Genomic DNA, 17149 nt, shown 5'->3' on the forward strand with positions numbered 1-17149 from the left:
TGATTCTCTAACTTTGATGTGAGACTCCAACCTCACCGCCCCTCCCCCCCCAAACAGGGGGCGGGGGAGAGGCTGGAAGCACCCAACCAAGCCCCCAAGGCCCACTACCAGGTTTCCCTAGAGTCCTGTTATACTTTACATTATTCGTCCACATTTGCTCCCGAAGAGGTTTCTGCCGCCTTACCAGTGTTTCTGGTGGCAAATCTGTGAAAATTTGTATCTCTGTCCCTTCAAACTGGAGCGGTGGTTTCCCCCTTTAGTTTCGACCAAATTTCTGTTTTGTCTTCAAAGTACCGAAACCTCACTATTATGTCTCTCGGCCAGTCGTCTTCTGCGTTTTTTGGTTTTCCAACATGGTGTACTCTCTCAATTTTAAGAGTGTCCTCTGCTCCTTTGTCCCATAGGGGGTTAAATATTATGTTAATAATTTTCCTCAGATCTTCTCCTCTTTCCTCTGGGAGTGAGCGGATTCTCAGATTTTGTCTTGTATTTCGATTCTCTTGATCTTCTAAGCGATATAATATTTTCCTCTGATTCTGTTGTGTTAATTTAATTTGTTCCTTTAATTTACTTAAATCCTGATCCTGTTTATCCGCTCTTTCTTTGGTTGTTTCAGCTCTTGCCAAAAGGTGTCCTAGATCAGTTCTTAGTGTGTTAATTTCTGCCTTTATTGCATTTTCTATCCTCATCAACATTTCCTGGTGCCTCCATGGCAGCATACCAATGGTCATGGCTCCGCCCCCACTGACCCACAGGACCACGTAACTCTCTCAATAAAAAAGGGTTCCCCCCTCAGATAGGCATTCTTTTTTCTGTCCTCATCCCGCAGGATCAGATTTCAGCCCTACCTCACCATCCATGGTGCAACCGTTGCAGGTTCATGCTCTCCTGCAGGACGGAGTCCTATGGCTTGGGCTGCTAAAGGCGCCAGATAAGTATAGGAGCCCATTTTTTCTGAGGATTTTTTTTGGGGCACTTATGTTACCTCCAGGAGCTTATGCATCTCCTCTTAAGGTATTTAAGCTGACTAGTCCATATCCCGGAGGGTGCTCCTCCAGTAATAGGGCTTTACCACTATGTGATAGGATTTCCAGCTCTTACCGCGTGTATGTCTCTCCCCTCGGCGAGACGCCGAGCGTCTGTCCTCCCCACGAGCTGCAAGCGCTTCGCGCGGGTCACATGACGCAGTTTGTCATCTCGGGGGGCGGAGCCGCGGCGACGCGGCCGCGCATGCGCACTGCGCGTTTGGCGGCCATCTTGGTACTCCCAAGACCTTAAAAACAGCCTGTCTTTCTCAGTGGAGAGCAGACTGTCAGTGGGATAGCATCGCCAGCACTTGTCTCCTGCTGGATTCCCTCTACCAGAGCAATATGGATCCTTGCCAAGGTATGGACTGGGCAGTATTGAAGGAATTGTGTTTAGCAGGTATATATATATATATATATATATATATATATATATATATATAGATATATATTATTATTTTATTTTTCTCTCTCTCTGCTCTTCTTGCACGGATCTTTTTATATCAGGAGAGTCAGTTGGTTTTTTTTTTTTTTTGTTTATCTTGTTCAAAAACAGATAGTAATCATAGGAAATTCTTAATTTACCCTTAGCTGCCCTGGACATAGTCATGCCAATAAAAGATCCTCAACATTCCACTAGGTAAGGGCTGCTACAGAACAGGTAAAGTATTAGTTAGAGGACATTACCTGGAAGACAGCCTTCCTGATTGCAATCACATCGGGGCGCAGGGTGTCGGAAATCCAAGCCCTGGGAGCCCAAGAGCCTTACATCACATTCTTTCCAGACAGGGTAGTACTACAGCCAATGCATCAGTTCATTCCCAAAGTTCCTTCGGTCTTTCATTTCAATCAAGAATGGGTACTTCCAACATTTGAAGGGGAACAAACATCCACAAACCTGCATGAGCTAGATGTGGCCAGATCCTTAAAACATTATCTTAAGGTGACACAGGAATTCAGAAAGGACCAACGCCTCTTCATCATCCCCAAAGGGGCAAGGAAAGGAAAAGCAGCCTCCAAGTCAACAGTGGCAAGATGGATTGTAGGAATCATCCAGAAAACCTATCGGGCTAGTGGTCTTCCTATTCCCAAGGCAATAAACGCACATTCAACGAGAGGAGTCGCCTCGTCCTGGGCAGCCCTGGCAAGGGTCTCCCCGGAAACTATCTGCAGGGCAGCAAGCTGGTCTTCCTTCGGCACCTTTATGTCCCACTATAGTCTTGACCCGGCAGCCCTCACATCGAGAGACTTTGGGAGAAAATTGCTAGAACGCTCTACTCTATAATTATTAAATATATTTTTTCTTGAGCAGTACCCTCCCTGTGAAGCGAGTTATTTGACCATTGGTATGCTGCCATGGAGGCACCAGGAAAATGGAAAATTGAATACCTACCTTTCTGTAATTTTCCTTTCCTGGTGCCTACCCATGGCAGCATACACCCTCCCTTATGGACTGCTCTGCGGTCTGAGGGCTAGTAACAAGAATGCCTATCTGAGGGGGGAACCCTTTTTTATTGAGAGAGTTACGTGGTCCTGTGGGTCAGTGGGGGCGGAGCCATGACCATTGGTATGCTGCCATGGGTAGGCACCAGGAAAGGAAAATTACAGAAAGGTAGGTATTCAATTTTCCATTTTCATTCATTTCACCCTTTGTTGGAATTTGTGCTTCAGCCCTTTGATCCTCCATTCAACTGGTCTCTAATTCACTTTCAGTTGTTATGTCCCCTTTAGAAAGATCTGAGGCGCCCCCTCCTTACTTTCTGTGCCCTTTTTCTTGTCTTTTTTCTTGTCTGTCTTGTCCTGGTGCGTTTTACCCAAACCTGGGCTTTTTGGACTAGCCTCCTGGGTCAGATAATGTTTAATTGTGCTTGTTGCTGCACTATTTTTAGGGTTTTTTGGGGACGTACCCTTCGAAGTTTTACTCGTAGCCTTACTCATGTTTTTATTGGCAGCTCTTATTCGCTTCCCCAGTTGTAATAGAGAAAAAAAAGGGGGGGAAGAGGGGGGGTTCAGCCCCCAGATGTATAGATTGGCTAACTTCTACTTCGGCCTCAGTTTTTGAGCTGAGGCACCTCTATAGAGGCAGTTTCTGCAACTCCTTCCACCTTGGCTCTGGAGGATGGTAAGCTTCTTTGGTCTGGCTCTCCGGTCGAGCGGCTATACAGCTGTTAATTAGCCTAGGTTACTTATAGGCACAGGCAGTCTATAGCAGGGCCGGTACAAGGGGTGGGCAGAAGGGACGGGTGCCCTGGGCGGGACCATTTACTGGGGGAAGGGGGCGCAGTAGAGGCCACGCTACAGGCCGCCTGTCCTTGGGCAGCGGGGCCGCTTTGATCTGTGGCTGCAGGTGCGCTCCCACCTCCTCCTCTTGTTTGTCACACAGCGCCGGTCTCCTGACCGGCGCTGTGTGTCAGGGAGCCGAGTCTGCGTGTGTGTTCGGTGGTGCCAGTCCCACCCCCCTAGACCAGCTCATGTGGTAGCAGATTGAAGTAATGTTCCGCCTATCACACAAGCCAGTCTAGGGGGCGGGACCTTGTTACGGTGCCGCCGAACACAGACCCAGCAATGTGACGGTGCTGCTGCTGCAGGAGATGTGTGATTCAGCCAGGGCAGGCTATGGTGAGTCTGACTGTAATCATAGGCAAAGTGAGGCTGAAATTATGGACACAGAGAGGCTGCGATGGGCACAGTAAGGCTGCTATTATTGGTCACAGGGAGGCTGTATTGATGGACACAGAGAGGCTGCGATGGGCACAGTAAGGCTGCTATTATTGGTCACAGGGAGGCTGTATTGATGGACACAGAGAGGCTGCGTAGGGCACAGTAAGGCTGCTATTAGTTGGTCACAGGGAGGCTGTATTGATGGACACAGAGAGGCTGCGATGGGCACAGGGAGGCGGCATTGATGGTCTCAGTGAGGTGGCATTGATGGTCACAGTGAGAAGGCATTGATGGTCACAGGGAGGCGGCATTGATGGTCACAGGGAGGGGGCATTGATGGTCACAGTGAGGCGGCATTGGTGGTCACAGTGAGGCGGCATTGGTGGTCACAGTGAGGTGGCATTGGTGGTCACAGTGAGACGGCATTGGTGGTCACAGTGAGGCGGCATTGATGGGCACAGTGAGGTGGCATTGATGGGCACAGTGAGGCTGCAATTATGGGCACTCGTGAGACTTCATTGATCTCTTGTATCATGTCTGCATGCAGTCTCTGACCATCTTTAGTATGATGTTCTCAGTCTCTGACCATCTCATGTCTTATATCATGTCTGCAGTCTCTGAGGGGAGTTTGTTTAATTATCAATGGTATTGGTAATAAGCAGCAGGAAGGGGGTTAATGCACTGTCACTGATGCATAAGTAAAGATCCCATCGCTGTATCTTTTCCCGGGGAAGGGTGCAGTTTTTCATCCTCGCCCTGGGCACCGGGTGACCTTGTCCCGGCACTAGTCTATAGCTTGAAAGAGAGAGAAAGAAAAAGAAAAGAAAAACACAACTTTCTTGCTGTCTTTTGTTATAACCATACACCTGGTCTCTGATAGGCTGTGTACAGACGACCAAACATGTACGATGAAAGCGGTCCGCCGGACCGTTTTCACCGTACATGTCTGGCCGGGGATTTCTGTACGATGGCTGTACTAACCATCGTACAGAAATCCGCACGTAAACACTACGCGGGGCGTGTCCGCGGCGTCGCCGCGACGATGACGCGGCGACGTGGGCGGGCCTGCCAGTTAAATACTTCTGCGCATGCGTCAAAGTCATTCGACGCATGCGAGGGATGGCGGGCGCTCGGACATGTACGGTAGGTCTGTACAGATGACCGAACATGTCCGAGCGGGCAGGATTCCAGCGGACTGTTTTAAAACAAGTCCAGGAATATTTGTCCGCTGGGAAAAGGCCTGGCGGGCAAATGTTTGCTGGAATCCTGCACGCTCGGGCCTACACACGACCGAACATGTCTGCTGCCAGTTTCAGCAGACATGTTTGGTCGTGTGTACGGGGCCATAGGTTCATTAACCCGTACAACAAGTATGTGTGTATGTGTATGTGTGTATGGTTTAAGAGAGATGTGATTAGGATATAAAACAAAAAAAAAGAAGGAAGAGCTCCACTTTCACTCTCCTGTGACAGCAAGTTAGGGAAGTTTTGTATTAATAGTTTGCCTCAGGTGGGCGGACTGGCTGATATTTGCTTGTGCCTCTATTCTTGTGATGACACACGGATAATTAAACTGTTTCTGCAACTCATGCTACCACAGCTCTAGGGCACACTAGTTTATTTGGCTCCAGTCTACTCCGAACGACTGTGCGATTATGAGTTAATTTGAGAACCGTGTTAGTTTGTATAAAAAAAAGAAAAGAAAAAGCACAAAAAAAAACAGTTTTATCTGCTTCCTTAGTACCGACTACTGCAGCTCCATAGGGTTACTTATATGTTAATCAGTGCCCTCCAGCAGCTTTGGTCTAGAGGTACTTAGGCATATATGATAGGGCTCTGTAATGCTCATTCAGCCGTCCCTTCAATCTATTCAGTTAATGCAATTCTGTTTTTCAGATTTGGCGTTTACAAGACTGAAGCAGTTTTTTTTGCTAGAAAATTACTTAAAACCCCCAAACATTATATATTTTTTTCTAACACCCTAGAGAATAAAATGGCGGTCATTGCAATACTTTGTCACACCGTATTTGCACAGCGGTCTTACAAGCGCACTTTTTTTGGGAAAAAAAATCACTTTTTTAAATAAAAAAATAAGACAATAGTAAAGTTAGCCCAATTTTTTTATATATTGTGAAAGATAATGTTATGCCGAGTAAAATGATACCCAACATGTCGCGCTTCAAAATTTCGCCCGCTCGTGGAATGGCGTCAAACCTTTACCCTTAAAAATCTCAATAAGCGACGTTTAAAAAATTCTATAGGTTGCATCTTTTGAGCTACAGAGGAGGTCAAGGGCTAGAATTACCTGTGTGGTTTGAACACCGTTTTCATATGCGGGCGCTACTCACGTATGCGTTCGCTTCTGCGCGCAAGCTCGTCAGGACGGGGCGCTTTAAAAAAAAAATGTTGTCCCCTCTCCCGCCGCCGATAATGGTGATCTCGCAGCGAATCCGCCGCGGAGACCACCGTTATCGTTTACAGGACCGCTCACAGGAAAGATGCTGTCGGTACCGAGATAACCATCTTTAAAAACAGGACGTATATAGTCGTGAGCGGGTCCTTAAGTGGTTAATCTTCGCAGATTATGTTATTTTTCCAAGCCATATACCAGATATAGCAACTTGTTAATCTTTATAGACAGGATATGACAGTTAATAGAAACAATATTTATAGCACATTTCTTGCCTGTATCTTCTACACATTTGCCAAGACCTGCTCCAGCGCAAAGCACTACATTCAAGCTGCCAAAGCATCCATGCAGAGGGGCTGTAGGTAATTAGCTTATCAGATCATACAGGCATGTCTAGGGGATATGGAAGAATTTTACTAGGCAAGAAAAGAAAAGTCTGATACTTGGCTGCTTCTAAGATATTCATTCCATCCTGGGATACTTCTTATACAACGCCAGCTGTTTAAGAAATAATTCAGCTTTACCTTATTTTCTATGAGTGGTCACCGACAGGACTCTCTCCTAGTCCCTCTGTGTTGTTGCTTACTTGAGTTTGTAAGCCTGCCATTCCGGCAAGGCTTGACGAGGGAAGGGAGCGTGGGGGGGACGCGCAGTGAGCAGCCTGATACTGGCTTCAATCCAGGGCCGGATAAACAATGGGGCTGATGGAGCTGCAGCTCCAGGCCCCTTTCTCAAGATAGGCCCATTTGCCCAAAAAAAAAAAAAATTTTTTTTTTTTTTTTAAGATCGAATTTGGGGGGTTGTAGCTCGATGACCAGAGGTCACAGAAACCCCACATTTGGGGGTAGGCATGGGAAGAGCTACCCCACAACTGGTTAAAATATGGGACGGCTATCATTTATGGTTCCGGAGATACGGGCCTGCTTGCACAGCCTGTCAGAAGCTACATTCAGAGCGGCCAATATAAATACAAGCTGACACACTACAGCAGACTGATAGGATCACAGGGCTTATAATAATTATTTGTATATTACTCATGGTAATTAACCCCTTGCCACCCAGGCCAATTCTGACACTTCTCTACTACATGTAAAAATCATCATTTGTTTTTTGCTAGAAAATTACTCTATGGTGGTCTTTGCACTTTTTATGTTGCAGGCTACAGAGCTGCACGATTCTGGCTAAAATGAGAATTGCAATTGTTTTGCTTAGAAGATAGATCACAATTCTCTCACGATTGTTGCGGCGTAACATCATCTTTCACATTAAAACAAAAAAAAAAAAAATGGGCTAACTTCACTGTTTTGTTTTTATGGTTTTTATTATTCATTGAAGTGGGAAAATGCAGTGTGACATAAAATATTGCAGCAATAGCCATTGTATTCCCTAGAGTCTCTGCTAAAATATATATAATGTTTGGCAGTTCCAAGTAATTTTCTAGCAAATAATATTGCTTTCTAACTTAAGAAACAAGTGTTGGACTTTAAGTGGTTAAATTCAGTTACAATGTTAGTTAGTTGCAATGTTTCATTTTGTTTACAAACTTCGCAGACTGCTCAGATTTGTTCTTTACACACAGAAGTGTATCCCTTTGATCAAAGAAGGAAGTGTCAGTTACAATGTTTCCTGTTAAAAACTTGGCAGACTGCCCAGATATTTTCTTTTGACAGCTGAAAGTCTCTCCACTTGTTATATGAAAGAATCAGCAAACTCTGCATTGAAGATCGTCAGGGGGGTTGAATCGAGATCACGATTTTTTTAACGATTAATTGTGCAGCTCTAGCACGGTATTTGCGCAGCAATTTTTTTTGGAAAAAAATGTTTCATTCATTAAAAAAACAGTTAGTCAGTTAAGTTAGCACAATTTTTTTTGGTATCCTAAGCGATGCTTTACATTTTTTTAGGTTACATGTTTAGAATTACAGAGGAGGTCTAGTACTAGAATTATTGGGCCTGATTCCCAAAAGAGATACGCAGACTTAACTGCTGTTCAGTCTGTGCCTAACTTTGGAAACGATTCTCAAAAGGCTTTTTCCAAAGTTAGGCAGAAAATCTGACATGTGTAAGACACTTACACGGTCAGATCTTAGGATGCAGTACCGCATCCGCCACTGGGGGCATTTCTCATTGAAATGCAGCTTTGCATATGCAAATGAGGACTTAAGCAGATTTTCAAAGCATTTCATCATTGTGATTTCTGCGTAAGTTCCGAATTTGCCTGCGCAAAACTAGGGCTGGTTTTACAATGTGGAAAGTTAGTCACACCTTGTAAAAGCCCATTCAAGCGACGGCATTTGGTATGCATTCCTGAGGGAGAACTCCACGGGAATTTTTAAATTCAAAACCGGCATGGATTTCCCCCCCCAGGAGCATACCAGGCCCTTAGGTCTGGTATGGGTTGTAAGGAGACCCCCCCTACGCCGAAAAATCGACGTAGGGGGTCCCCCTACAATCCATACCAGACCCGTATCCAAAGCACGCTACCCGGCCGGTCAGGAAGGGAGTGGGGACGAGCGAGCGCCCCCCCCCTCCTGAGCCGTGCCAGGCCGTATGCCCTCAACATGGGGGGGTTGGGTGCTCTGGGGCAGGGGGGCGCACTGCGGGCCCCCCCACCCCAGAGCACCCTGTCCCCATGTTGATGAGGACAGGACCTCTTTCCGACAACCCTTGCCCTTGGTTGTCGGGGTCTGCGGGCGGGGGCTTATCGGAATCTGGGAGTCCCCTCAAATAAGGGGGCCCCCAGATACCGGCCCCCCACCCTAAGTGAATGGATATGGGGTACATCGTACCCCTATCCATTCACCTGGAGGCAAAAAGTAAAAGTTAGTAAACACACAACACAAGGGATTTTAAAATAATTTATTATTCTGCTCCGGAGGCCCCCCCTGTCTTCTTTATTAGCTCTATTACCAGGGGGGGCTTCTTCTTCCACTCTCCGGGGGTCTTCTTCCACTCTCCGGGGGTCTTCTCCGCTCTCCGGGGGGGGCTTCTTCTTCCGCTCTCCGAGGGGGGGGGCTTCTCCGCTCTCCGGGGGTCTTCATCTCTCTTCGCCGCTCACCGCTGTTGACTCGGCGAACCCCGGTTCTTCTGCAGATGTCCGGTGCCTTCCTCTTCAGCGCTGGCTGCCTGCTATCTTTGTGTGTTAGCTCAATTTCTAACAGGCAGCCAGCGCGGTCTTCTGTGACGTCAGGTTCTTCTTCTCCCCTCTTCCGATGTTGCCTCGTCGCCTCTTGTTGCTGTAATGATGGAAGCGCGCCTTGCATCCCATTTATATAGGCATCACCGTCCCATCATGCTCCGGCAGGTACCCACGTGGTGGGTGCCTACCCACGTGCACCCACCACGTGGGTACCTACCGGAGCATGATGGGACGGTGATGCCTATATAAATGGGATGCAAGGCGCGCTTCCATCATTACAGTGACAAGAGCGACGAGGCAACATCGGAAGAAGGGAAGAGAAGAAGATGACGTCACAGAAGACCGCGCTGGCTGCCTGTTAGAAATTGAGCTAACACACAAAGATAGCAGGCAGCCAGCGCTGAAGAAGAAGGCACCGGACATCTGCAGAAGAACCGGGGTTCGCCGAGTCAACAGCGGTGAGCGGCGAAGAGAGATGAAGACCCCCGGAAAGCGGAGAAGCCCCCCCCCGGAGAGCGGAAGAAGAAGCCCCCCCGGAGAGCGGAGAAGACCCCCGAGAGTGGAAGAAGACCCCCGGAGAGTGGAAGAAGAAGCCCCCCCTGGTAATAGAGCTAATAAAGAAGACGGGGGGCATCCGGAGCAGAATAATAAATTATTTTAAAAACCCTTGTGTTGTGTGTTTACTAACTTTTACTTTTTGCCTCCAGGTGAATGGGTAGGGGTACGATGTACCCCATATCCATTCACTTAGGGTGGGGGGCCGGTATCTGGGGGCCCCCTTATTTGAGGGGACTCCCAGATTCCGATAAGCCCCCGCCCGCAGACCCCGACAACCAACGGCAAGGGTTGTCGGGAAGAGGTCCTGTCCTTATCAACATGGTAACAGGGTGCTCTGGGGTGGGGGGGCCCGCAGTGCGCCCCCCTGCCCCAGAGCACCTAACCCCCCCATGTTAAGGGCATGCGGCCTGGCACCGCTCAGGAGGGGGGGGGGGGGGGGGGGCGCTCGCTCGTCCCCACTCCCTTCCTGACCGGCCGGGTAGCGTGCTTTGGATACGGGTCTGGTATGGATTGTAGGGGGACCCCCTACGTCGATTTTTCGGCGTGGGGGGGTCTCCTTACAACCCATACCAGACCTAAGGGCCTGGTATGCTCCTGGGGGGGGGGGAACCCATGCCGTTTTTTTCTTTGAAAATTGGCATGGAGTTCTCCCTCTCAGGAATGCATGCTGAGCGACGCTGTCATTTTTTTTTTATAATTATTTGTTTTCCCGGCGCGTCTTTTTTTTTTCACCCGTCGCAACTTTAGTGTCCCGTCGAAATTCTCAAAGCCGCCCGGCGTTAATTACGTTTGCGCGCTGCACGTCGGGAAAATTACGTCACACGCATGCGCAGTACGGCCGGCGCGGGAGAGCGCCTCATTTAAATTTTAAACGCCCCCAGGAGAGGAGGACCGCCTTGCGACGGCGGCACTTAAGTTACACGGCCTGAAATTTCTAGGTAAGTGCTTTGACGATCGGGCACTTAGGTAGAGATTTTAAGTCAGTGTAACTTAACTGCTGAAAGTTAAGTTACGCAGCTTTTTTGAGAATTTGGCCCATTGTTCTCGCTCTAACGATCGTGGTGTATGTAACCTGTGTGTATCTGGCTCTGATACTACCAGTGCCTACCCAGCCACTGACTAGTATCTCTCCCCAGCCTGTCCCCCCACACACCCTCTCACCTGCTGACCTGTGGATGGGGGAATCACTCCTGCAGTGTTATTGTGTTCTGCCAGTGCGTACAATGATCAGTGTTGCTAACTTTAGCTGGCAGCACTGATTGTTTTAAGAAAAAAAAAACAGGCTGGTTGTACTCAAGTTGATTAATAGATTGACTTGTGTAAAACCAGCTAGCCCATACATAGATTGAGTATGGCTGGTCTCTGAATAATTGGCGTAATTTCAATCCATGTATGACCCGCTTAACCACTACTCAGTCCCTAAACATTCTTCCACTCCTGTACATAGTGCTCACTGTCATACTCTCCACACTCCTCTCTTGTACATAGTGCCCACTGTCATACTCTCCACACTTCTCTCCTATACATAGTACCCACTGTCATACCCTACACACTCCTCTCCTGTACATAGTGCCCACTGTCATACCCTCCACACTCCTCTCCTATACATAGCGCCCACTGTCATACCCTTCACACTCCTCTCCTGTACATAGTGCCTGCTGTCATACACTTCTCTCCTGTACTTAGTGCCCACTGTCGCACCCTCCACACTCCTCTCCTGTACATACTGCTCACTGTCATACCCTCCACACTCCTCTCCTATACATAGTGTTCACTGTCATACCCTCCACACTCCTCTCCTATACATAGAGCCCACTATCATACCGTCTACATTCCTCTCCTGTACATACTGCCCACTGTCATACCCTCCACACTCCTCTCCTGTACATACTGCCCCATAATACTCTCCACACTTCTCTCTGGTACGTACTACCCTCTGTCATACCCCCTCACTCTTCCTGTACATACTGCCCTCCTCTCCTCTACATAGTGCCCACTGTTAGACCCTCCACATTCCTCTCCCTCACCTGCACATACTTCCCACTTATATACCGTCCATACTCCTCCCCTATGTCGCTTACCCACAAAAACAGTTCTTTAAAATTATACTGAATATCCTCAATGTTACCAGCTCTAGAATGGACACACTTTTGTTAGTTCAACTAAAGGAAATATCAGTTCTCATATTTGTTCTGCCCCATTATTAGTACTCATTTAATTTTGTGATTACTACTATGATGTATAGAGGAACATCGGGGATCTCAGGTACTCTAAATATAGCACTTATATAAAAAAGTGGCCCTGAAAATATTTTTTAAATGTTGGCAACTGTGCACTTAGGCACTGCCCAAGGGCCACCGTCCACCGGGTCAGTAGGGGGCCCCATGAGAGGCTCCTGGGATCCTGGGATAATAAAGCGGTAGTAAACTTTCCTGACATTACTACTTTTTAGAGGCCCTGGGGTAGGTTATGCCACAACGTACAAGTATGCACAGCATATTAGCACATTAGTGTACACTTAAATTTTCAGACTGAGCCCTCCAGTGCTGCGATGAATCAGGCGGGGCCCGGGCACTTCCATCTTCACCCGGTCTTCCTTCTGGGTTCTGTGCCTTTGGTCACTTGCCTTGGCTGGGCTGCGTTCATGTCATTTCCACGCATTTATTTATTATTTATTACACCCCATTCACACCTCCGCGACAAAACGCCCGACGCCGGCCGCTCGTGCCGCTGGAGGGGAGAATTCCCATTGCTGTCTATGAGATGGTTCACATCTCATAAACGCCGTACACCTGCGGCATGAAAAAAAGTCCCGGACGGGGCTATCTGTGAATCAGTCTAAATCCCAGGCCCTCAATGTCTCCCTGCCACCTCACATAGTTCGAGCCCTTCAACAGTCATTCACTTTTAACTGGCAGAAGGATGCCCTGCCTTACCTGGGCATCTTCCTGACCCCGACCCTCTCCACTCTATATAAGAGAAACTACCCCCCCCTGTTTCGTCCTCCGTCGTGGTTCGGTAGGCTGTATTCTATCAAAATGACTATTCTCCCCAAGGTGCTGTACTTATTCAGGACTCTTCCGATTGCAATAGTGGGTGCGGACCTCAAAAGATTCCAGGCTAAATTGCTTGATTTTATATGGGCTCACGGGAGGCCCAGAGTGAACAGACGGACATTGTACACTCCTAAAGTGGGAGGGGGTTTGGGTGTGCCTGATCTTCTCAGATACTTTCATGCAGCTCAATTGGCCCATCTGACCCGCTTCCATACAGCTCGACCCAGGCCGCTCTGGATGGAATTGGAGTCCTCCGTATGTGCAGACAGAGAGATCTCCCACTTAATGTGGCTTGGGGGGAAGGAGAGGCCGCCCATAATGTGTCCGTCTCTGTCATTTTCTCTCAGCCTATGGGACCGCCTAACGGCCAAACACAAGTTTAAGTCCCCACATACGCCTCTGGCACCACTGTTTCGTAATTCTCTGTTTATCCCGGGTCTCCACCCCCAGGACTTTACCTGGTGGACCAATAAGGGTCTATTGAGGATAGCGGACTTCTGTGACCACAGGGGAGTTCTCTCGAGGTCTGTCCTGCAGGAGAAATATAAACTCCCAAATGCTGAGTTTTTCCGTTATACACAAATTGCCCATTTTTTGTCATCACTGAATCGTGCTTCTGACGTTACTACTAGTACTCCCATGGAGCACCTTTGTACGACCTTTGACAAACATGCTGGACATATATCCCTGATTTATAGTCTCCTATCCTCTAGCTCCCAAAAGTTAGACTATATGCTGAAATGGGAGCAGGATACGGGTGAGCCACTGGACCTTGCTGAGTGGGGTACATTGTCGCAAAGTGCCTCTAAAACTTATATTAATACCTCTTTGATAGAAGCAAATTACAAGGTATTGTTGAGGTGGTACATGGTCCCGGCGCGAGTGGCAACCTTTGTCCCTGGGGCGTCCCCGCGGTGCTTCAGGGGTTGCGCTGCAGACGGCACTATGTACCACGTCTGGTGGCTATGTCCGAAGGTGAGACGGTTTTGGATCCGTACGTACAACTTTATATACTCACTGACTCAGGTCAATCTTCGTAAGTCGCCCCTGGATGCACTGTTGGGACGTCCGATCAAGGGAATATCGAAATGTACAAAAAAGCTAATAGCATACATATTTACAGCGGCTAGGATTTCAATAGCGAGGTCCTGGAGGTCCCCCACCGTTCCTTTCTATCTGCTGAAGGCTAAATTATCTTGGATAATGGTGAATGAGAGGCTATCCGCCATCCTGGCAGACAAGGTTGCAGTGTTTCACAGGATCTGGGACCCTTGGATTGACTATCTCACGACTACGTGAGATGTAGATTACTACTGGTGAATGACCCTTTGATGCTGGAGTGCTCCCCCCATCTCTTCCTTCTTTCTTCCTTCCCTTTCCTGTTTTTCTAGTCTTTATCTCTTTGGTGCTTTTCTGTTCTTTTTATTTTTCTCATTATTATTTTATTGCCGATGCATATTACTCTTGTTTTACTGAGTAACGGGTCTTTGAGATCAGTTGGGCTCCCCGCCGGGAGGCCCGGTAGTAGTTCTGGTTAATCCCCCCATTTTTTTTTTTATTTTTTTTTTTTTCCTATATATCCGTTGACAGTTTTGTGGTATAAAAATTTGGGTAACTCTCATGCGCTGGTTATACTGTTGTATTCTCATTGACTCGTACCTGTAACTTGAATTATACTGCTTGGACAGACTATACCTGTCCTATTATTGTATTTCTACTTGGAAATTTAATAAAAACATTGGAAACAAAAAAGTCCCGGACCCTTTTTTTCAGGCGGCATTGGCATTCGGCCATACAAAGCAATAGGAAGGATTTGAAAAAAAAAAGTTACACTATTCGCGGCAAAATACGCCGCGTACGCGGCGTTACTTGTCGCGGAGGTGTGAATGCAGCCTAAAAGGCCCCACCAAAATCCTCAGCACCAGGCCCATGATGTTCTTAATCTGGCCCTGCTTCAATCCTCCCTTCTGTTTCGTGCGCTGTAACTCACTGTGGATTAGCTGATCCTGGGTTCGGTATGCCCCGGGAGCCAAGGCATCCTCTATGGTTTGACAGCCTCTCACGCTGTGAAGGATCTATGGATCTTCTCAGGCATGCCTTGCACTCTCTTCGGCAGCGCTGTTAGACCCCTCCCTCAGAACGTGCGTATCTCGTTCACACGTCCATCCCGCCGGTTTTATTAAATGTTTTAAACTGGATTATGCGATGTATGCCTCCCTTCTTATTCCTATGCTATCCATCGAGTACCTAACTTACTGAAGATCTGGTCCAACCCTAGTGACACCACTGGCAGTAGCACATTTACATGTATTCCTGTCTGGCACCAGCCACCCGATGACAATCCTTAGGTCAGTCAGCACCGTTTTTGCAGAGGAGGGGCCTGGTCGCCCCAGGAGAGCAGATGGTGGAGGATTATTTAGGGTCCTGGGCCGCAGTGCACGGAGGCGCTACACGTGACGTCACTTGACGCTGACGCCAGCACACCAACGTGCACCCTGGTGCCAGCTATAGGATTTGCCCCAGGTGTCAAATGCTGTAGGTATGCCCCTGGTTCTGATTTGCTATATTGCCCTCCCCCCAAGTTATTGGTTGGGTTCGTCCTATGGTCTAAGAATGCAAGTCCTGTGTCCGGTACTGTTTAAATAACCTCTTCTTGACAGAGGGTTAAACAAATCCTAATGCCTCAACACAATTTTGCAAGTTTGACATGTGTTGGTAAACCTTTACATGTCATTACAACTACTGTACATAGCATATGGAGATGAATTAAACCTTTCTTTTTTTCAGGACAAATTGGGTTTTCATTTGGTGGTAAATGGTAATATGGATATAATTGGTTTTTATATTATTAAAGAAAAACTGGCACAAAATAGTATTTTTTTTTTTTATTTATTTAGCTTAAATTCTCCTGCTTCTGACAATCACAATAATATCACATATGTGTGTGTTATTATTTGTTGTTTGTACCCACCGTAGGGCCCACTGCACATTTTGCTTTTTTCTCCTACCTAAAACACGCTGACACTAAGTGACATTGATACAAATGTAAAAACAAAAATGTTATTCCTACCTAAAATACACTAGCCCTGACATTTGACCCTGACCATTACCTTTGACCTTAACCCTGGCACTGACCTAGATCAAACCATAATCTAGCTATTTTTCTTTAGTATTTTTATTTTATTTTGCACACACTTCTTTGTTTACACTTTTCTCCTCTAGCAAGGTGAAAAAAATACAATATTAATTTTTCTCCATTCAAGAGAATGAAAAAAAAACACAGATATGGGATATACAGTGACTGATAACCATGATAGACAAACAATAGTATGGGATGATCAGGTCAGAGCCCAGTCTCTGTGTGGCAGCATGCTGTGTAACACAAAACGTGTATATGCAGGCCCATGGAAGAAGACCCACTTCCGTGAGGCCATATATATGTACAGTCGGTGGGAAGAGGTTAAGATATTAGGAACTTTGACTTACCTGTAACAGGCCCCTCCCCTCTGTGTCTTGATAACTCCTATTATTGCTTGATAAAAAAACTGGAGTCTCATTGAGTGGGTGGGGTTATAGGGGGGTGGCCCTAGCAAGTTTCCAGTCTTTTGAAGATAGCTGCATATACTGTAGACAGTCTAAGAATACATGTTCTGTATTGTATTTCTGGATAAAGAAATTACAGGTAAGTCAAAATACCTTTTTTTTTGTTTTTAATTTTCCCTTGAGCTATGCTGTACAATTTGTATGCTAGTTGTTCCTTGAGGAATTGAAATTGAAATTGTATTACTTTGTCTACAGATGCCTCAGCTGGAAAAAAAACTTCAAAGAGAGTTAGGTGAAAGTGCCAGAGTTGTTGCCTGCCGTTTTCCTTTTCCACATTTGGTTCCAGATCACATATTTGGAGAAGGTGTGGACACTGTCTGGGTATACGACTTGATAGCAATCAATAAAACAGAATTTAGGGCTGGTGTACAAGAACACTTCATAAACAAGTCTACAGAATTGTAAATCAACTAAAGAGTTAAAATGCTGTATCATGTTTTTTTTTTTTTTTTTTTTTTACTTTAATCTGTTTTTAAAGTTTTTTTCCAGGGAGTGGGAAAATCTAACCATTGGTGCACACATATCAGTTTTGATCACTTTGTAGATAATAGTACTTTGCCATTTGAAACAAAATTGAAAATATTTCTGAGAAGCCCCATTTCACAAAAGAAATGTAATATGCTTAAAGCGGGGGTTCACCCAAAAATACATTTTTAACATTACATTCAGCCGAGTTGTCCTAATGACAATCGGCTGTT

The 17149-nt window shown here is 46.7% G+C and overlaps 1 protein-coding gene across 2 annotated transcripts in view; it reads left to right on the plus strand.

The window, feature by feature from the left end:
- ATPSCKMT (ATP synthase c subunit lysine N-methyltransferase) overlaps positions 1-16882 on the plus strand; it is a 197487-nt gene extending 180605 nt beyond the window's left edge. For both annotated transcript variants that reach the window (XM_040353426.1, XM_040353428.1), the window contains one exon: positions 16647-16882. In XM_040353426.1, the coding sequence (XP_040209360.1) occupies positions 16647-16856 (210 nt within the window). In that variant the 3' untranslated portion in view covers positions 16857-16882. The remainder of the gene's footprint in view (positions 1-16646) is intronic.
- The last annotated feature ends 267 nt before the right edge of the window (positions 16883-17149 follow it).

This window comes from Rana temporaria, chromosome 5, assembly GCF_905171775.1.
Source record: "Rana temporaria chromosome 5, aRanTem1.1, whole genome shotgun sequence".
Classification (NCBI taxonomy): domain Eukaryota; kingdom Metazoa; phylum Chordata; class Amphibia; order Anura; family Ranidae; genus Rana; species Rana temporaria.